General features: G+C 35.4%; 1 protein-coding gene across 2 annotated transcripts in view; it reads left to right on the top strand.

The window, feature by feature from the left end:
• Positions 1-22726, top strand: part of MDGA2 (MAM domain containing glycosylphosphatidylinositol anchor 2) — a 1390890-nt gene that overhangs the window by 1365207 nt on the left and 2957 nt on the right. For both annotated transcript variants that reach the window (XM_006873307.1, XM_006873308.1), the window contains 2 exons: positions 10777-10907; positions 21927-22032. In XM_006873307.1, coding sequence (XP_006873369.1) covers positions 10777-10907; positions 21927-22032 — 237 coding nt within the window. The remainder of the gene's footprint in view (positions 1-10776; positions 10908-21926; positions 22033-22726) is intronic.

The following is a 22726-nucleotide window of genomic DNA, read 5'->3' on the forward strand; positions in this document are numbered from 1 at the left end:
TGGTTCTCCTTATTTGTTGTGCAAATTTCACATGCATGACTTGGGTGAGGTACACCTTAGTCCTCAAACTGATATTTGTGCTCTTGAACACTTTAAAAAGGTCTTGTGCATGAGATTTGTCCAATGCAATACATCTTTTGATTCTTGACTGCTGCTTCCATGCATGTTAACTGTTGATCCAAGCCAAATGAAATTTTGACAACTTCAACTTTTTCTCCATTTATAATGATGTTATTTATTGGTCCATTGGTGAGTATTTTTTTCTTTACACTAAGGTGCAACCCATTCTGAAGGCTGTGGTCTTTGATCTTCATCAGTATTTTAAGTCTTAGCGTTCAGCAATCATGGTTGTATCATCTGCATATCGCAGATTGTTAATGAGTCTTCTTCCAATCCTGATACCATGTTCTTCAGATAATCCAGATTTTTAGATTATTTGTTTATCATACAGATAGAATAAGTACGGTGAAAGAATAAGACCCTAGTTCACACCTTTCCTAATTTGAAACCATCAAGTGCTTCCTGATTCTGTTCGAAAGAGTGCCTCTTGGTCTATATTACAGATTCCTCAGGAGCACAATTAAGTTTTCTGAAATACCCAATCTTCACAGTGTTATCCATTGCTCATCATGTACTACACAGTTAAAAACCATTGTATAGTCGACAAAGTACAGCTAAACATCTTTCTGGTATTCTTTGCTTTCAATCAGGATCCATCTGATGTCATCAGTGATATCCCTCATTCCATATCCTCTCTGAATCTGCATTGGATCTTTGACAATTCTCTGTCAATGTACTGTTGCAGCTGTTTTTGAATTATCTTTAGCAAAATTTTGCTTGCATGTGATACTAACAATATTGTCCTATCATTTTCACGTTCCATTGGGTCACCTCTGTTTGGTATGGGCACAAATATGGATCTTTTCTAATCTGTTGAGTAAGTAATACTTATGTAAATCTTACATATTTCTTGGCATTGATTAGTGTATGCCTCAAATGGTGTATCAGTTAGTTGAAGTATTTCAATTTGTATTCCATCAATTCCTGGAGACTTGTTCCTTGTCAATGCCTTCAGTGCACCTTGGATTTCTTCCTTGAATACCATTGAGTCTTAATCATATGCTATCTCCAGAAATGGCTGAACATCAACCATTTGTTTTTCACACAGTAACTCTATGTATTCCTTCCATCTTCTTTTGATGTTTTCTGTGTCATTCAGTATTTTGACCACAGAATTCTTCAATATTACAATTCAAACCTTTACTTTTTTCTTCCGTTGTTTCAGCTTGAGAAATGCTGAATTTGTTCTTCCCTTTTGGTTTTCTAACTCCAGGTCTTTTCCCATCTCACTATAATACTTGATTTTGTCTTCTCAAGCTGCCCTTTGAAAATTTCTGTTCAGTTGTTTTACCTCCTCATTTATTCCATTTTCTTTAGCATCTCTATGTTGGAGATTAAGTTTCAGAGTCTCTTCTGATGTTCAATATGGTCTTCTTTCTTGTCTTCTTAATGACCTTTTGCTTTCTTCCTGTATGATGTTCTTGATGTCATCCCACAATTCTTCTCTTCTTCAGTCATTAGTGTCTAATTCATCAAATCTGTTTTTGAGATGATCTCAATTTTTTGTGGGATATGTTCAAGTTCAGATTTTTCTTTTATGGATATGTTTTAATTTTTTTCAGCTTCAACCTGTGGTTACATATGAACAGTTGATGTTCTACTCCACAGTCTGACTCTGGCCTTGTTTTGTCTGATGATATGGAGTTTTTCTACCATTTCTTTCCATAGATGTAGTCAATTTGGTTTCTACATATTACATCTGGTGAGGCCCATGTGTGTAGTAGTCTTTTATGTAGTTTTAAAGAGGTCTTTGCAATGAATAAGTCATTGTTCTCGCAAAATTCTATCATACGGTCTCCAGCATCATTTCTGTCATCAAGGCCATATTTTCCAACAACTGATCCTTTGTCTTTACTTCCAACGTTTGCTTTCCAATCACCAGTAATTATCATTACGTCTTGAGTGCATGTTTGATCAGCTTCAGACTGAAGAAGGTGATAGAAGTCTTTAATTTTATCAGCACTGGCTTTAGTGGTTGGTGTGTAAATTTGGATAATATGGTATTAACTGGGCTTCCTTGTAGACATATGGATATTATCCTATCACAGACAGCATTGTACTTCAAGATAGATCTTGATAGGTTGTTTTTGATGATTAATGTGACACCATCCCTCTTTAATTTTTCATTTCTGGCATAGTAAACTATATGATTGTCAGATTCAAAATGGCCAGTGCCAGTCCATTTCAGCTCATTAATGCCTATGATATTGATTTTTATGTCTTCCATTTAATTTTTGAAAACTTTCAATCTTCTTAGATTCATACTTCGTACATTCCATGTTCTGATTACTAATGAATGTTTATAGCACTTCCTTCTCATTTCAAATTGTGCCCTTTCAGTAAGTGAAGGTCCTGAAAGCTTTCCTCCATTTGCATCATCATAGTCAACTCTAGTTTGAGGAGGTAGCTCTACCCAAGTAGTATTTTGAGTGACTTCCAACCCGAGGACTCATCTTCTGGCACTCTATCTGACAGTACTCTGTTGCTATTTGTAATGTTCCAGTATTTCATATTCTGGTGCTATCTGTGTTATACTGCTATTTCAAAGGTTTTCAGTCTGTCTTAGATTGGAATCTCAGCTGAAACCTGTCCACCATCGGTGACCCTGCTGATATTTAAAAATACTAGCGGCATAGCTTCTGGTACCACAGCAACACACAAGGTACCACAGTATATCAAACTAATAGACAACTGGTGTTTGGTAACTTTTAGCAATGAATTATCTTTAATAAATGTAAGAACTGAAAACTTGCTGCATAAAAATTTTGAAATAATTTCTTTATATTAATTTTATTTTTATCATCTCTCACATAAACCAGTGAATCAATAGTTTATACTCATTAATTATGACAGTGAATGGAATCAGTACTATGTATGTAAGAATAAGTTACTTCATTTTTTAAATATTTGAAATAATTTATTTCAATCAATTATATTTACAGTGTTTTGTTTTCTCTTATATATTATATATGTTCATTTAATTTATTCAAAACCTAATTTTCTGTTGTTGGTAGGTGCTTTCAAGTCAGTTCTGACTCATAGCAACCAACCCTATGCACAACAGAATGAAATAGTGCCTGGTCCTACACTTTCTTCACAATTGTTGGTATGTGTGAGCCCATTGTTGCTGACTCTGTCAATAGATCTTGTTGGAGTCTTCCTATTTTTAACTGATCTCCCTACTTTTCTAAGCATGGTGTCCTTCTCCAAGGACCAGTCCCTCTTAACAACATGTCCAAAGTACCAGAGCTGAAGTCTCACCATCTTCGCTTCTCAGGAGCATTCTGCTTGTACTTCTTCCAAAATAGATTTATTTTTTCTTCTGGAAGTTCATGCTACTTTCAATATTCTTCCAACTCAAATGTATCAATTATTCTATTGTCTTCCCTCTTCAGTATCCAACTTTCACATGTATATGACACAATCGACAATTCCATGGTTTGGGTCTAGTGTACCTTAGACCTCAAATTGACATCTTTGCTCTTTAACACTTTAAAGAGTTCAATTGCAGCACATTTACCCAATATAATGTCATTTGATTTCCAAACTGCTACTTTCGTGAATTTGGATAGAGAATTCAATTTAAAGGAAATTCTTGACACCTTCAATCTTTTCTATGCTTATATGATGTTATTTATTGGTCCAATGGTAAGGATATTGAGGTGAAATCCATATTGAAATTTATATTCTTTGACCTTAATCAGCTTCTATTTGCTTCCAACAAGCAAGGTTATGTTATCTGCGCATCTCAGATTGGTAATGAGTCTCTCTCTAATCCTGATGCCACATTCTTCTTTATATAATCCAACTTCTCAGATTATTTGCTCGGATAAAAAAAATATGGTGAAAGGATATAATCCTGCCACACACCTTTCCTGATTTTATACCATGCAGTACCCCCTTGCGCTGTTCGAAAAACATCCTCTTGGTTTCTGTACAGGTTCCTCATGAGCATCATTAAGTGTTCTGGAAATCCTATTCTTCACAGTGTTATCCATAGCTGTTTCAATTCACACTGTCTAATGCCTTGGCATAGTCAGAAAAGCACAAGTAAACATCTTTCTTGTATTCTCTGCTTTTAGTCAAGATTCATCTGATATCAGCTACAATATCCCTCATTCCATGTCCTATTCTGATCCAAGCTTGAATTTATGGTAGCTCTCTGTCAATGTACTGCTGCAGTTATCTTCAGCAAAATTTTTGAATTATCTTCAGCAAAATTTTAGTTGCATGTGATACTAATGATATTGTTTTATGATTTCAACATTCTGTTGGGCCACCTTTCTTTGTAATGGATACGAATGGATATTTTCTAATCAGTTGGTCTTACAAATATCTTGACATAGATGAGTAAGGTGTGGGTCCTGCTTCCACATGGCACCTTTACTTCACAGGGGAGGGGTTTCAGGATGTGGGAAATGCTCAATTTGTTGAACCATATCAATTTGTTTCCATCAGTTACAGGATCCTTGTTTTTTCCAATGCCTTCAGTACAGCTTGGACTTCTTCCTTCAATACCATTACTTGTTGATCATATGGTACCTCCTGAAATGATTGAACATCAACCAATTCTTATGGTACACTGACTGCATCTTCCATCTTCTTTTTATAATCTTTGCGCCATTCAATAGTTTACCCATGGACTCCTTCAGTATTGCAATCTGAAGCATATATTTTTTCTTCACTTCTTTTAGCTTGAGAATTCTGAGTGTAGTCTTCAGTTTTGGTTTTCCATCTCTAGGTCTTTGCACATTTCATTATAATACTTGATTTTGTCATCTTGAGCTGTCCTTTGAATTTTCTGTTCAGCTTTAGCTTCATCATTTATCCCTGTTACTTTAGCATCTTCTATTTGTTTAAGAGCAAGTTTCAGAGTTTCTTCTTTTTATTTTTGAAGAAAATAACTATGTTCTAATTACTTCAAACTATTACATTAAACAGTTCCTTACACAGTGAGTTTAAGAGGCTGCACAAACTTTTGCCTCATCCCAAATTTAACTCCATTTCAACACCCTCCTCCATGGTGATTCTGAAGCAAGGGGGCTATTAATGATGAGGAGAGGGTTAACTGGTGTTTGTACACATTGTATGGTCACTATCAATCATAGTTTTTGCTAAATTGACTTGGTCAGGAAAGATGAGTTTCCATTTCTCCAACTTGAACTTCTCAGTTATGCTAATTCATTTGCAAATTTGCAATGCTTCCACACCTCAGTGAGCCCCTCACAGTGCTTGAGGTCACCCAGGCTCTGGGCACACTCTAGAAACTTTCCTCTCATAGTGGCAAGGGCCAAACTACTGCTGCTGTTGTTATGCTGGCTGGGTTCCCAGAGGCTCCTGGTAACTGATGCCAGGCCTTGTTGCAGGCTCAGCAGTATTTCCTCTACTGAAGCCTTCAGTGATGGTGTGACCCAGCGTGTGCCAGACAATAGAGCCCACAGCCATGTCAGCCACTGTGGTCACCACCTGGGCCATCAGACCTGGCTGCCTGGTGCGGAGCCAGGAGAGGGGTAGTAGTGGGTGAGGTGACTGCAGACCCTGGGGCAGCTACTGGCTGTTGTACCTGAGCCCCTGGCACAAGGGCAGCTGTCATCTGAGGCAAACTGGGAGGTGCGGCTCCTGCTTCCACATGACATCTTAACTTCATGGGGGAGGGGTTTCTGGATGTCGGAAATGCTCAGTCTCTTCTGACATCCATTTTTTCATTTTCTTTCTTTTCTGTCTTTAAAGTGACCTTTTGCTTTCTTCCTGTGTAATCTTCTTGATGTCATTCTACAAGTCATCTGGTCTTCAGTCATTAAATACATCAAATCTGTTCTTGAAATGATCTCTGAATTCAGGTGAGATATACTCAAGGTCATAACTTGGTTCTAGTGAACTTGTTTCAATTTTCTTCAACCTCATCCTGAATTTAAATGTGAGCAGTGGATAGTGTTTGACACAGTTGATACCAGGCCTATCATCTCTCCCCACAGATGTAGTCAATTTGATTCCTGTGTATTCTGTTTGGTGAGGTCTATGTGTATCATCACCATTTATGTTGTTGACTAAAGGTATTTGCAATGAATAAGTCATTGACCTTGCTAAATTCTACCTTGTGATCTCCAATGTTTCTGTCACCATGCTCTTATTTTCCAACTTCTAGTTCTTCCTCTTTAGTTTTAAGTGATCTTCTTGTAGGTGTTTATATATTATCCTATCACAGACAACATTGTATTTCAAGATATATCTTGAAATGCTTTTTTTTTTTTATATTTAAATCAATACATTCCCATTTCTCTTCAGCTTGTCATGCCCTCCATAGTAAACCATATGATGGCCTGAATCAAAATGGTCAATGCCAGTCCATTTCTGCTTATTAATGCCTAGGATATCAATCTTTATTTATACCATTTTATTTTTTAACTACTTCCAATTTTCCTAGATTTATACTTCATACATTCCACATTCCAATTATGAATGAACATTTGTAGCTCTTTATTCTCATTTCACATCGTGTCACACCTGCAAATGAAGGTCTCAAAAGCTTTGTTTCTTCCATGTCACTAAGGTCAACTCTACTTTGAGGAGGCAGCAGTTTCCTACTGCCTTCCAAGTTAAGGGGCTCATCTTTTGGCACTATATCGGACAATGTTTTACTAGAATTCATATGGTTTTCAGCAGCTGATTTGGAGACCTGGTATGGCACTATAGAATAATCAATGGAATAATAACCACTTGCTCAGTGGGTTCAAACCCACCAGCGGCTCTTCAGAAACTCATATAGTACAGACTGATTGCACTTAGCAACAACAACAACCATTCAGATGTGGTCTGCCTCTCCTTCCTAGTCTGTCTTAGTCTGGAAGCTCTGCTAAAACCTGCCCACTATTTTTGACCCTACTGGTATTTAAAATACCAGTCACATAGCTTCCAGCATCACAGCAACACATGTCACCATTATCAGTATGCCACGCTGACAGACAGTGGTGGAAACCTAGTTGTCTGTAATTAAGTGCCATAGAGTTAGTTTCCATGAATAGCAACCCTGTACAAGATTTGTAAGGTTGCAAATCTTTGAAGGAGTAGAAACCTCATGTTTCTCCCTCCAAGCAGCTGGTGGTCTCAAACCACTGACCTTGTGCTTTGCAGTCCAGTGCTTATCCTACAGAGTCAGTATGCTCCTAGAAACCTAATTTTTGTTATTGTTAAGTGCCGTTGAGTTGGTTCCGACCCATAGCGACCCTGTATCAGGTTTCCAAAGAGCAGCTGGTGAACTTGAACCACCAACCTTGCAGTTCAGATGACTTTGCAGTCTGACGCATTAGCCCACAGTGCCACACCAGGTCTCCAGAAACCTAATTAGAAATCAACTTGTGTTCTTGAATCCTAGTAAAAAAAAAAATTTTTTTTTTCACAAGTATGCCTTCAGTTAGCAGGAATTGAGATAATTCAAGTTTAAACTTATATGAAAATGTATATCTTTGTCACAAGAAAATAGTTAAAAATGTAAACATGATAACTGGCAAAGTATATTTGCAAACTGAAAAATATATAAACCCACTACCATCACTTTAAACCCCTGATATGGCCTTGTAGGATAAACACTGGACTGCAAACGCAAAATTGACCATTCAAACCTACCACTTGCTCCTTGGAAACCCTGTACGGGGTCACTATGAATTGGAATCGGCTCACCGACACTAAACAACAACAATGTCCACAACTACTAATTTGATTCCCACTCATAGTGAGCCTATAGGATGCTGTAGAACCACTCCTTACTGAGACTCTGAATGTCTGTGGGAGCAGACAGTCTCAGCTTTCTCCCCAAGAGATGCATGCTAATGAGTTTAAACCTGTGATCTTGCAGTTAATAGCCCAGCACTTAGCCCACAGCACCATCAATCCACAACATGTGACATCAAGTCTATTATAACTCATTTGCTGTTGTTAGGTGCAATTGAGTCAGTTCCAACTCCTAGTGACCTCATGCACAGCAGAACAAAACACTGCCTGGCCCTGCACTATCCTCACAATCATTGTGAAGCTTGAGCCCATTGCTGCTGACACTGTGCCAATCCATCTCTTTATGGGCCTTCCTTTTTTTTTTTTTTTTTTTTTTTTTGCTGATGTTCTTCCTGATAACATGTCCAATGTATGAAAGACAAAGTTTCCCTATCCTGGCTTTTAAGGAACATTCTGGCTATTCTGCTTCCAACACAGATTTGTTTGTTTTTCTGGCGCAGTCCATGATGCTTTAGTATTCTTCTCCAACACCATAATTTAAATGCATAGGGTTTCTATAGTCTTCCTTATTCGTTGTCCAACTTTCACATGTACATGAGGCAAGTGAAAATACCATGACTTGGGTCAGGCCCACCTTAGTCCTCAAACTGTTATCTTTGCTTTTGAACACTTTAACGAGGTCTTGGTTAGCAGATTTGTCTAGTGTAATAGGTCATTTGATTTCTTGACTGCTGCTTCCATGTATGTTGATTATAGATCCAAGCTAAATGAAATTTTTGATAACTTCAGTCTTTTCCCCATTCATCACAATGTTATTTATTGATCCAGTTGGGAGGGTTTTTGTTTTCTTTTCATTGAGGTATAATTCATACTAAAGGCATAGTCTTTGGTCTTCATCAGTAAGTGTTTTAAACCTTCTTTACTTTCAGCATACAAGATTGTATCATCTGTATATCACAGGTTGTTAATGAGTCTTTTTCCAATCCTGGTGCCATATATATATTCATATAGGAATATCACAGACATTATTGTAAGGAAAGTAGCCAGTTACACAAAAAGTACATACTTATATAGATAATTGTATAGATATGAAATTCTAGATAAGGAAAAAAAAAATCACCAGTTGAGTATATTATTCACATTAAGGAGTTGTCTGGCACAGGGAAAGGGGCTGGAAAAATTAACTGCAAAGTGAAACCAGGGAACTTTCTGGGGAGCCAGGTGTGTGCTATATCTTGAGAGAGTGTTATTTGTACTTTAGTTCACATTTGTTAAAAGTTAATGACCTGTACACATAAAATGTGAAAGTATCATTGCTTGTAAATTATACCTTAGTAAGAGTGATTTTTGAGCTCTGGCAGCGTAGTGGTTATGAATTGGGCTGCAAACCGCAAGGTCAGCAGTTTGAAACTACCAGCTATTCCATGGGAGAAAGATGAGGCTTTCTGCTTCCGTAAAGATTTACAGCCTTGGAAGCCCTGTACAGGGTCACTATGAGTTGGTTCTAACTCCATGGCATATAACCACCACCACCAAGAGTGATTTTTTTATAAAAGGGTCATCTATTAAAAATGTCAATTGCTTAGAGATTAAGAAATAGTCTTTGACAGGTTTTGTTTTCAAATTCTGACTCTGCTTTTCTTTTTTTTTAATGATGTGTATCAACCTCATTACTCTATCACACTAAGTTTTCTCATTTATGTTGTTGTTGTTATGTGCCGTGGAGTCAGTTCTGACTCATAGCGACCCTGTACAGGGTTTCCAAGGCTGTAAATCTTTACGGGAGCAGAAAGCCTCATCTTTCTCCCGCGGAACAGCTGGTAGTTTCAAACTGCTGACCCTGAGGTTCACAGCCCGATTTGTAACCACTACGCTACCAGAGCTCCTTTTTCTCATTTATAGCGTGGGGATAATAATAGTATTTCATAGGATTTCTAAGAGAATTCTTGTTTTTAATATATTTTTGTAAGTTTTTAAATATATTTTATCTAGTTTTAATAAAAGCTTCCTCACTATCATTATAGGAGTCCTTATCTGGTGCTGTAGGGTAAGCACTAGACTGTTAACCAGAAGGTTGGTGGTTCAAATCCACCAGCCACTCCTTGGAAACCCTATACATGGTTGTTATAAGTCAGCACTGACTCAACAGCACTTAACAACAACATCATTACTGTTTTCAGGACATGAAACTGCTACTAGAGATCTGTAGAATCCTAAGACAAAAACTATCTACCTTTGATTTTCAAATAGAGTGAATGAAGAATTAATAGTAGAATCAGAGTATGGGCAATTCAGTCACATGATTACAATGTTGTATTAGTCTTCTCTTGCTCTTGTAACTTACTAGAGCACTTTTTTTTTTTCTTTCTTTCAACACTGCTGCTTGTTACCTCCAGTTCTAGAGGGCAGAAGCCCAAAATCAGTCTTAAGGTTCCCGACTCAAGGTGGTGGCAAGATTGGTTCCTTATAGAGGCTTGAGGAATGAATCTATTTCCTTGCCTTCTCTAGTTTAAAAGACCATTTGTATTCTGTAGCTTCTAACCCTGTCTTCCATCAAAATGGAGTACCATCTCTTGCTTTTATCTGGCCTTCTCTTCCGTGTTAAATCTCCCTGTGCCTCTGTCTTATACTTAAGGTACTTGTGATTCATTTAGGGCCCACCTGGATAATTGCTGCAGCTCCAGATTTGTAACCATATCTGCAAAGTCAATTTTGTTATATAAATCAATATTAAAAGATTACAGGAATTACGATGAGATTATTTTCAGGAGACCAAATGTCATAAAAGCAAGATAAGGAATGAAAGGGGAAGACTGGAGAAGACAGTACAGGGTACTGAGATATTATGTTTGCAAACTTCCATAGTATTCAAAGAGAAACAAATTTGAAGCAAAAACAAATGCAAAATACAATCTTTTTTATTTTTAGGTGTTTTAAATGTTTATCTCCGTTTGAAAGGACAAACAAAAATCGAGAATCCACTGTGGTCTTCAAGTGGGAATAAAGGGCAGCGATGGAATGAGGCCCATGTTAATATATATCCTATTACTTCATTTCAGGTAAGACAAAAACAGTGATTTTGGTGATAGATTGTTGAAATGAAACAAACATTAGAATATGAATATTCAAAATTCCTGTGATACGAGAATCATAAAAATTATATATTTATAATTTTTCTTTTTAGTTCTAAAACTATCATTTAAAAATGTTCTTTGCCTTTATTAATAACATCTATCAAATGATATGTTTGACTAATAGTCTTTATGAAAATTCAAAGGATTTGCCTGGAGAAACTATAATCCATTGATATCAAATTATATTTGTATATTTTTGTTCACTGAAGACAAACAAAATAGGTCTTACAATCATGGAAACTAGATAATGAATTCTCAAGGAATCTGTTAGAATTTTACTTGATGGAATTTTATATACTTCTAGAAAAATGTATTGCTTTGAGTAATTTTTTTATTTATTTGTCACATTGATTATCACAGTCAGAGAACTTTCTTTGTTTTTATGTAGAAGTAAACTAAAGCTTAGATTGAATGTTAGAGTTCATTTTATGATGTAGTACAGATCTTAGTAAGTACAACAATGGTCATCATTCTTTAAAAAAAAAAGTTAATGAAACTTAATTAGGCTACTAATGCTGTTTTATTGTTTAGCTATATATTTGCAATTATGTATGTGTGTTTATCCAAATATTTTTGTTCATATCTTGAAAATACAGTGAAATACCTTTAAAATCTAGTGGTGTCTAGGTTCTATAGTTTTATTTCTTGAGTATTTTGAAAGGAGTCAAATCCAGTTTATGAAATTATACTTACAGTTTTGAATGTTTCCTGGTAACCTTTTAAGGCATTTCATGGCAGATAATTATAATGGTATCTAAAATCAGAAACTCCAATTATGTCAGTTTTTTAATGGGGAAAAGACAACTTTTCTTTTAATCTAATCTGTACAATTCCAGCACCTAACCAGCAAGAAATACAGGGAGGAGAGTAAAGAAAATCTTATATTATGGGGTGAAAAGTGAACTGGGAGAAGGGTTGGGTAGCAGAAATAATAAATTATTTTATTATTAATTGTATATGTAATTAATTATATATTATTAATAAATAATACTATTTATTAAATAATAAATAACATTACTATTTAATCAGAATTAACAAAGACATTGAGGTCATATATCATTAGATTTACCAGAGACCCAAAAAAGATTTATTTGAAATTCTGTACTTAACAAGGACTGGTGATAAATGAGGAGAACCCTAGAGAGCACCAGATTTAAGCTTAATCACATCAATAACATTACATGTAAATGAACTAAACACTAAATTTAAAAGAACCCATACAGACAATAGCACAGATGAATATCACAGACATGCTGATTTAAAGTAGCCACAGACACAAAAAGTACACATTGCATTGTGTTGTGTTGAATCGTATTGTCATGTATTACAGTGATATGAAATTCTAGACTAGGAAAAAGGTCATTACTTAGTGATATAAATTAGTTTTAGGAACTGAGGCAATGGGAGTCATTGAAAGAATTTGCTCAGAGATGACATGGTACTTTGCTCAGATTATTTATGGAGTAAAATTGGGCTGGCAATTCAGTTAAGACATTTTGAAATCTACACAAAAGATGTCAAAGAGACAAACTAGGGAAATGGTACAAAGAAAAGAGGATGATTTGAAGAAAGACTTCTTTGTAAAACTAGCTGTAAACATTTTTATGTTTAGAAACAGGTTTAGGGGGCAAAGTATTCAGGAATTACTTAAAAGTTTCAAGCTGTAAAGTCTTAAGACATGCTTACCTGAAATAAACAAATGAAAGAAAACAGATATATCAGGGATGAGTGATGACTTTTATTTTCAAAATGTTAATATAAAAAGTTTCTGTAGTGTTCTCTTAATGATATTCAGAAGTAATTCGTGTATATGATTCTGAACCTTTGTGATATAAGCCTCTAGGAATCATTATACTTCATGTCACATAAAACTATTTGCAAGGTTGATATTAATCAGGGAAAAATGTACAGATAATAGTGATTATGAAAGTTGAAATCATACAGAACACTAACCAATTTTTAACATGAAAGAGTAATCAAATCCTAAAGTAGTTCAATGAGTCCATTGGGCTTAATTGTTAGGAGGTCATTGTAACCTCAGTTAAGAATGACTTCTGTTTACTCACAGTTCAGAAGCTACATTTCATAAGTGCATATAGGGAGTATCCAATTGAGAGATTGGAATAAGGTGGCAGGAAAATGGGAAAAGCCAATAATGTAAATAAAAGTAATCATTGTTCAAAATAATTATAATAGATCTCAAACAGATAATAGAATATTATATGATTTTTTTGTCCTTTATAATTTTTCATAGTCTTTGGAAAAGTACATATTTTGTTGTGTTGGTTTTTGCAAGGGAATGGTTACTTTGAACTTTGCAACTAGGAGAATTTTTGAAGAGAATACCACCTTGAATATGAGCAACAGAAGGGTTCCATAAAAGAAAGAAACAAAAAAAGTCAGAATGCCAGCTGCAAATTTAATTTTACAACCTTGCAAGAAGGGGTTCTTTGTTTCCTTGTGTTTTGGCCCATCTCAGTCCATTACATCCTGTTCCCAAAATTGTTGATTAAAAGGTGGAATTTCAAGGGAGCGAGATAGTCTTTTGTTACCAGGAAGCCAAAGGTCAGTATAAATTGAGAGCAGAAAATTTTTATCATTCTCTAAAAATTATAACATGTTTTCTGCAGCCTTGGAAATTGACATACTCAAGCCACAAAAAGTGCAAGCATCTTTATTCATAATAGTACAGACCTTGGAGAAGTCTCTGCATTGTATTCCAACTGAGAAGTCAGACTGGGGTTACATAATTGGTACCCACTGTAATTAGCATTGCTGGTACTCTTTGTCTTTTTGTAAAGATACATATTTCTCTTTGATATGGTTCCCAATCTGTCTGAAAGACTTTCTTTAAAGTTTCTTGTAGTGCTAGGCTATAGTTTTGTATGTAAGATCGATTTCGCAGTGATTTTTTTAAAGCTATTTCCTTTGCTTGTTGAATTCTAGGTTCATAGTTTCTTTTGTAGTTGTTGTGTTCTGTTGTTGTTGTTTTAATTTAAAGAGATTGCTCTGCTCTTTTATTATTCCCAAGGAAAAAATAGCTGTCACCCTTATATTTATTTCTCTATATGTAATGTTACTTTTTGTTCCTAATTGTTTTCAAGATTTTCTCATTATCACTAGTTTTGAGCAATTTGATTATGATGTGTTTTTCTTCATTTTTTATTGACTGAGGATTTATTGAGTCTGTAAGTCTATAGCTTTATAATATTTGTCAAATTTTAAAAATTGGCTAATATTTTTTTCAAATATTTTTGTCCCATTCTCTCTTTTGAAGTCTCCACATACACATGTATAAGCCCATTAAAGGTCATGCACAGCACACTGATGCTTTTTTCCTTTTAAAATGATATTTTCTCTGTGTTTCGTTTTGAACGCAGAATGCTTTCTCATTTCCTAATAATTTCTTTTGCAATATCTAATCTGCCTTCATTCTAGTTTAATGCATTTTCATCACAGCCAGTGTACTTTTCACCTCTATAAGTTTAAAGTCTACTTTTTCTTTTTTGTGTTACTGTATTAAGTTTTGAACATATGAAATGCAGTTTTAAGAACTGTTTTAATGTCCTTGTCTGCTGATATCTGTGTCAGTTCTTGGTAGGTTTTGATTGATTGATTTTTTGTCCATATGAGACCTTATTTTTCTACTTGTTTGCATGCTTGGCGTGTTGATTGCATACTAGACATTTTACATTTTACCATGCTGGGTGCTGGATACTTTTGTATTTCTGTAAATATTCTTGCACTTATGAGTCAGATCCGACTCGTCGTAGTGACCCTATATAGGGTTTCCGAGAAGTGACTGGTGAGTTTGAACCGCCAACCTTGTGGCTCAAAATGACTGTGCAGTCCAGGCTTTCTGCTCCGCCCCCCAAAATTTTCAAAGCCTGGGAAACACTATTTAGGATCGCTATGAGTTGAAGCGATTCCACGGCACTTTGCAATAACGACCCTACCCTATAAGGTCATAATCAGTAGAAACTGACTTGGCTGCACCAAGTTGTTTGGGTTTATTACACAATTCTGATTTTATGGTTATCTAACTAAGGAGCGCTGGTAGCGTAGTGGTTACGAATCGAGCTGTAAACCTTAAAGTTAGCAGTTTGAAACTAGGGAGAAAGATGAGGCTTTCTGCTCCCGTAAAGATTTACAGCCTCAGAAACCCTGTACAGGGTCACTATGGGTCGGAACCAACTCGACGGCACTTAACAACAACAACAATTAGGAATAAAGGAGCTCTGGCAGCGTAGTGGTTACGAATCGGACTGCTAATCTCAAGGTCAGTAGTTCGGAACTTCCAGTGGTTCCATGGGAGAAAGATGAGGTTTTCTGCTCCCGTAAAGATTTATAGCCTCAGAAACCCTGTACAGGGTCACTATGAGTCGGAACCGACTCCACGGCACATAGCCACCACCAACTAGGAATAGGAGTCCTGGTATGCACTGTAGGATAAGCACTGGACTGCTAACCATGGGGTCAGTGCTTCAAATCCACCAGCTGTTTCTCAGAAACCCAATATAGGGTTCTGTAGGTTAGAATAGACTTGATAGCACTTAACAACAACTAGGAATAGGGGCCCTACAGGATTGTGGAGACGTAGGATGTGTGGCACTGTAAGATACACACTGGACAGCTAACCTCAAGATCGGTGAATCAAGCCTAGCAGCGTCACCTCAAACCCTATCCAGAGTCATGAGTCCGAAGCAAAGTAATAAAACTTAACAATAGCAATGGTGGTGATGATGGTTGTGTGCCAGTCGGTTCCATTTATAACAACTCTGTACAGGATTTCCAAGGCTGTAAATCTTGACAGGAGCAGAAAGCCTCTTCTCTTGCTGACAGTGAGATTAGCTTCCTGAATTTTAACCACTAAACTACCAGAGCCCCTTAACGACAATAACAACTAGGAATAATAATGATAATCTGAAATCCTGTTGCCATTGTATATACTGCATATTTATATAGTTATAGATCTGAAATTCTATGAACAATTCCAGGGCAATATATAGATACGAAAGGAGCTCTGGTAGCGTAGTTGTTACAAATCGGACGCGAACCGCAAGGTCAGCAGTTCGAAACTACCAGCTGTTCCGTGGGAGAAAAGATGAGGCGTTCTGCTCCCGTAAAGACTTACAGCCTCGGAAACCCTGCACAGGGTCGCTATGAGTCGGTTCCGACTCCACAGCACATAACCACTACCACCACCATATAGATACGATGATGGCCCCTGAGTTAAACATTAAAAAAAAAAAAAAATGTGTTCTAACTCAGAAGTGTTCTAACTCAGAATGTTGGGTATGGGCTTGTATCTTTGCCAATGATCAAAATTCCATGTTATTATTTCAGATTGAAAGCTATGATAGCCAATTAACATTTATTTACCAAGCAAGTTGAACTGGTAGAGTCTTGTGACGTTAAGCTCTGTAGCTATTTGGGATTGTTTCCCTGGAGAAACAGCCAAGCCTCTATATGTTGCCTCTGTTCAACCAGCTTTTGGAATGTTTGCAGAATGGTTAATTTATGCTGAATCAATAATAAAATAAGGTAGCATTATTAGTGTTACTGGCTATTTACAAGTTTATTTATATTCTAAATTTTCTGCAGGTAATGAACACTGTCAAGTTTCCTACTAAAGTCTTAAGACTTTGCACTTGCCTTAGTAGTGCATCAGAAATGGTCTCTTTTCAGAAGAAAAATATGTTGTGAATATTTGCATAAGGCACCATTCGCATTGAAGTCAGATCACCAGAAGTACACTGTGTTCTATGTTTACTCATTTTTATTACATGTAGCTCTCTTCTCTTGCTGTGAAACTATATTTGAACACAAGCTTAAATAACATCAGCTCTCAAAAAGCCATATCTAGCTACATGTTATAAGGCCTGATAACACATGTATAAAACTCTCAAGAAATGATCTTAAACAATCTCATGTGGTAGGAGTTTAACAAATAAGTTCACATCAAATGTTTTAATTTTTTTTTATTTGAATTTACCTACAAAGAGTTAAGTTTTTGATTATGTCATATTTATTGCATATTGAGTTTACTAAATTTCTTGCACACACTGTGAAAACATTAAAATTTTAAACTTGTCATTTCAGTTCATGGAAAACATTTTTAAAAATCATCAGTGTGATTTTGTGCAAAGAACAGGTTTTGTGTAATTTGATCCTTCTTTTAGGAGACCTAAACTTCAGCATTTTCTCTAGATGTTAATTCCTTATTCAAGCAAATTAAACCAAACGCATTGCAAAAGTACTGAAGAGAAATGGAACATAATTTTATCCCACTAGCCTTGGAAACCCTGTATAAGGTCGCTATGAGTCAGAACCGACTCCACGGCACATAACCAACCAATGTAATAGTAGAATTAAAATCACGATGGAACTACATGAAAATATGATATAATTTAACATTTTAAATTAGCCAGTCTTTCTTCTCTAATTTACTGTAAGTTATATTTTTTCATTGAATAGAAATCAGATCTTCCAAGTTGAAATACATGTTATTATGATACATTCTTACTGTTACTTCATATATGAGACAAATATGCAAGTTGGGAAGGATTTATTTTTATGAACAGTTGAATGTTTGGCCAAAGTACATAAGTTAAATTTAATACCAGTGTATTTTATTTATGTAATCTACCTCACAGTCAAAAATAATGTAAAGGAAAAAAGTTATCTCTCTGGATCTTAACTTAAAAGTCACTTAGAATACTACTGTTGTTGTTGTTATGTGCTATGGAGTCATTTCCAATTCATAACGACCCTGTACAGGGTTTCCGAGGCTGTAAATCTTTAAGGGAGCAGAGAGCCTCATCTTTCTCCCGCGGAACAGCTGGTAGTTTTGAACTGCTGACCTTGCAGTTCGCAGCCCAATTCGTAACCACTATGCTACCAGAGCTCCTTTATCTATAAAATATAGTTACAATATATATAGATATAGATATCTATATATCTATATATCTATATATATCATTACAATCATTGAAATATATCATTGTAGTCGGAGTTCAGAGCATTGACAAAAGAATGCAATATGTTTGTGAGTCAAGACTAGTTTTAAAAAAATTTCCTTTAAGTCAAGACCAGTTTTTAAAAAATCTTTATTTTCTCAGTAGTAAAATTATATGAAAATAAAATGAAACAAACACACATACTTCACTGAATCTTTTTCTTTCTTCCCATTGAAGCAGGACCCTGAAAAAGACTCCAGTATTTGTCCTGTTGAATTGAATTCTCTATCAATTTAAGATTATAAGTAAAAATTAAATGTACTAATTATAACTATGGACTTCTGAATTGGTGCTGTAGGCTAAGCACAGGACTGTAGGGTCAGTTTGAACCACAAGGTCAGTGGTTCAAGCTCATAAGTCGCTCCTCGGAAACCCTATACAGGGTCACTATGAGTCTATATGACATGAAAGCAATTAACAACAACAACAATTATAACTACACTAGGAGTTTTGTCAGAATTCATATTTCTTATCATCGTTGTAATCACTATTAATCCCTAGCTTTATTTTCACATCATGTTAAAACTTATACTATGCTTATAAATATCCTATAGTCTTCATTCAGTTGACAAAATTTATTATCAATAGGTAAAGGTAAGTGTAAACAGTAGATTTACAAATTAGCCAATTGTTATTACTGTAATACTTCATTCATGCAGGATTGCCATGAAAGTATTCACATAGAGGAATGTTCTAGAAGTAGAGAGCCCTCTGAACATAATGGTAATTTGAATTCTGTTGATTTGTATTTTTTTTTCTTTTTTAGCCAACTGGTAGTCTGCACACAAAAAATTTTCCTACACTCCCTCTCAGTAAAATCACAAATAATGGTTGGCAATATCCATCATAACTTCTCTTCTTGGGGATGTTTGTCTGTAACAGAACCTTAGTTCCAACTTTGTGTGTTTGATCAAGGTGCACAGAGAAACAAAAGAAAAGGAAGTAAAGGAAATTAATAAGAAAAGGAGAAAAGTTTATTACTTTAAAAACAGTGACAGAAGAAATTTTTAAATGCTTCAAGCACTGGTAGAATTATTCTATATGAAGCATGGTTTCCAAGAACAGCAGCTTTGAATGAGTTTTATGGTTTATGCCCTTCAGTCTAACAGCCTTTCCAGTGTAAGGATTATGACTTTTAGCTTCATCTGTGTCAATTTCAAGTGTGACCAAATGCAAAAGATTTTAACATACCTTCATTAGATTTCACCTACATCGAATTTTCCTACACAAAGCATATGGGTATGCAGTGACTGTATTGTTGTTGTTGTTAGTTGTCGTCCAGTAAGTTCCAACTCATAGGGACCCTGAATATAGTTTCCAAGTAGCCGCTGGTGTGTTTGAACCACTGACCTTGCAGTTAACCATTCAGTGCTTATGCTATGGCTATAGTTGTTGTTAAGTGCCATCGAGTCGGTTCTGGCCCATAGCGACCCTGTAGAGGGTCAAATGGCTTTGCAGTCTGGTGCATTAATTAACCCCCAGCTCCTATTATACTCTGTAAACAGTGTTTACTTCAGACTTCTATCTTTTAAAATTAAAACTCTGGATGCCTGTGGAGGCTTCCCTTCCACCATTCCAGAATTTTCCAGTAAAACATCCTCATTCTTTTTTTATTTCATCCATTCATGTTGTTATTTTCAGGAAGGAAGAGTGAGCATCTCATGACTAAGACTACTAAGGAGGGAGATGGGAATAACTATTGATTTGTTCTAACATTGCTTATCTGTAGGATAAGTACAATTCAAACACAGAAATTACACCCAAATAACGTAAATACCCACTATCCCTTAGGAACAAGATTATGGTTTCTCATAGATACAATATTGATACAGGCAATTTATAAAGACCTTAAAAATCCATGTGCTCTAAATATGTCTATAAAAATTATATAAATGTATTCCTCATAGCCTTGTTTGTAATAGGAAAAGAAATGTAAATATAAAGCAATAACAATAGGGAGCTAGTTAAATTAAATATGGTAGATCCATCATGTAGAATATTCTACATCCATTAGAGTCATTAAAATACCTTTCCTTTTTCAGTATCAATGCTCCTGAATACTTAGGCCATTTGTTCTTGTTGTTGCTATTTGTTTAATTTTGTTTTGTTTGAAATCCTCATGCACGGTACCTTGAAATTTAAACAGTGCTCTGATAGTTATTAAACTACTGCCCATATATTTTCACAAATGCTACTCCAAGTCAAATACAAATCACTATTTCTAGGTAGTTAAACTAGAGTTCCTTTGTGGATTTTATCTAAAGCTAAGAATTCAAAAACTGCTGATTTGGGTCTGAATTTTTGAGCTCTGGCCTGCCGCATTGTTTGGACTTCACTAATAACGGAGCATTTTTTATGCTTTTCAAAAAAAAAAAAAAAAGCTTTGGACAGTATTAATATACTTAACAAAGGTAAGCAGAAAACTCTCAGGACACAAATTAGTAATAAAAATTCTTAAACATTTTATTCCTGTCAAAATCATGGAAATCATTCCATATCTTATGGACTATAATTAAGTTTGGGTCAGGGGCTTTATATAAAACTTGGTCATCTATGCTTCTGTGTACTACATGAATATTTCATTGATTAATTTACAGTAGATTATCAGAGTACAATAAATCAAATTCTCAGAGATAATCACCTTAAATTTATCTTTAAGAAGCCATGCTGAGACATTTTAAAAAACAAATAGAACCAAACATGTTGGCATTGATTTAAAATGTACTTTTACTCAAATTTGTTGTAATAAAACAATGCTAGAAACAATAGAAAAATATATACATACATTTATCTGAAAAAAGGCCAAAGTAAGAGCTTCACTTTAATATGTAGACATTTTTTCTGAAACTGTAACCCACTAAATGCATAGGTTGCCTTGTGCTCTTTTAGTATCAAGGGGATTAAAAGGGCTTTGCTGCTGAAAGTGTGGAAAAATTTGGGGGCTTATAAAGGATGATTGTAAATGAGTTTCACTTCTGCAATAATGAAATAATAAATTTTTGCTAAGTGTCCCTTTTGTTCTTGTGATACTTTAGTAATGTGTTGTTGTCGAGTGTCAAGTGTGTTACGACTCATAGTGACCTTGTATAGGGTTTCTAATGTTTTCAATCTTCATAGGAGCAGAAAGTCTCATCTTTCTCCTGCAGAGCAGCTGGCAGACTTGAACTGCAGACCTTGTGGTTCCCAGTCCAGCTCTTACCATATGAAGCCAATTTAGTAATTGTTTAGTGACAATTTTTGTAATAAATTTAACAGTAAAGGGAATCTGGCTTCACTCATCTACTCTTTCAACACTCATGCATTCTAGACACTAGAAATCATACATTCAACATAAATAGACCAATAAATAGATTTTAATATTGAAAATAGAATGCCAAAAGTAAAATCAAAGTGGTAAAGCACAAGGTAAATATAGGGACTATGACAAAGCTATTCAATCTGTTTGCAAGCAATCAAGCAATTTACAGAGGGGTCAAGCCTTGGTCTGGATTTCAGTAAACAGATCAATGATTTTTTTTAATTTCTAGAAACACCAGTTGTAGAATACAATTTTAAAGAAAACTGTGGGGAAATCTATTTCAGAGAAAGATTCCTCATAAAAATATTTTTATTTTCCTCTGAAAATAAAAAATGATGTAATTTGTTGTACTTTTATTGTACTACTCAATTGAGTTAAGTTTTGTTTTCAAGTCAGCACAGAATTTTTAATATGGAAAAAGTAATTATTTGAAAGAAAGATGCCATTATTAGTTTGTTTTGATCATTTATGTTGGTGCTTTTGTTTTTTTGAGTAACAATTTTGGAAGCCATCAAGTTTACAAAATGCTGGAATTATTAGCAACTTTGTTTGCTTCCTCAATTGCTCACTTGAAATTGCTCTGCAAATGAAAGATTTACATCTAGGTCTGTTTCATTCATTTTGTAGCTCATTTTTGAAGGTATTCGAGGTCCTGGCATAGAAGGTGACATTGCTATTGATGATGTATCAATTGCAGAAGGAGAATGTGCGAAACAAGACCTAACAACTAAGAGTAAGTGTCTCTTCTTGGGACTGGGGCTTGATTTTATGGTAAAGTAACTAATATTACATTAAGATATTCTAATTAAGAAACACATTTTTATTGGATTTATTATGACTTTTTTATATATGAAATCATACAGTTTTGAAAATACCTTAAACTAAAAGAATTACATTTGTCTTAAACTAAAAGTATGGCACATTTGGTCCAAGATAAAAATAATTTAGATTTAGAAAATAAGGTAAGTATAGTGATTTTGAATTAAGATTTCTTTCAATATCATTTTTCCTTATATTGTTATTGTTGTTGATGTTGATGTTGTTGTTAAGTGCCATCAAGTCATTCCCAACTCATAGCAACCCTGTATAGGGTTTCCTAGGATTGGCTGGAAGAAGCTCTGGTAGCGTAGTGGTTACGAATCGCGCTGCTAATCTTATGGTCAGCAGTTCGAAACTGCCAGCTGTTCTACTGGAGAAAGATGAGGCTTTCTGCTCCCGTAAAGATTTACAGCCTCAGAAACCCTGTACAGGGTCACTATGAGTCAGAACAGACTCCAGGGCACATCACACACACACACACACACACACACACACACACACACACGAGTGGCTGGCGAGTTTGAATTGCTGACCTTGCAGTCCAGCGCATTAACCCACAGTTCCACACCAGGACTCCTTCTTTATAATAGGAGTTTTAATTTTTTTCA

This window comes from Chrysochloris asiatica, unplaced genomic scaffold (assembly GCF_000296735.1).
Source record: "Chrysochloris asiatica unplaced genomic scaffold, ChrAsi1.0 scaffold00235, whole genome shotgun sequence".
NCBI classification, from domain to species: domain Eukaryota; kingdom Metazoa; phylum Chordata; class Mammalia; order Afrosoricida; family Chrysochloridae; genus Chrysochloris; species Chrysochloris asiatica.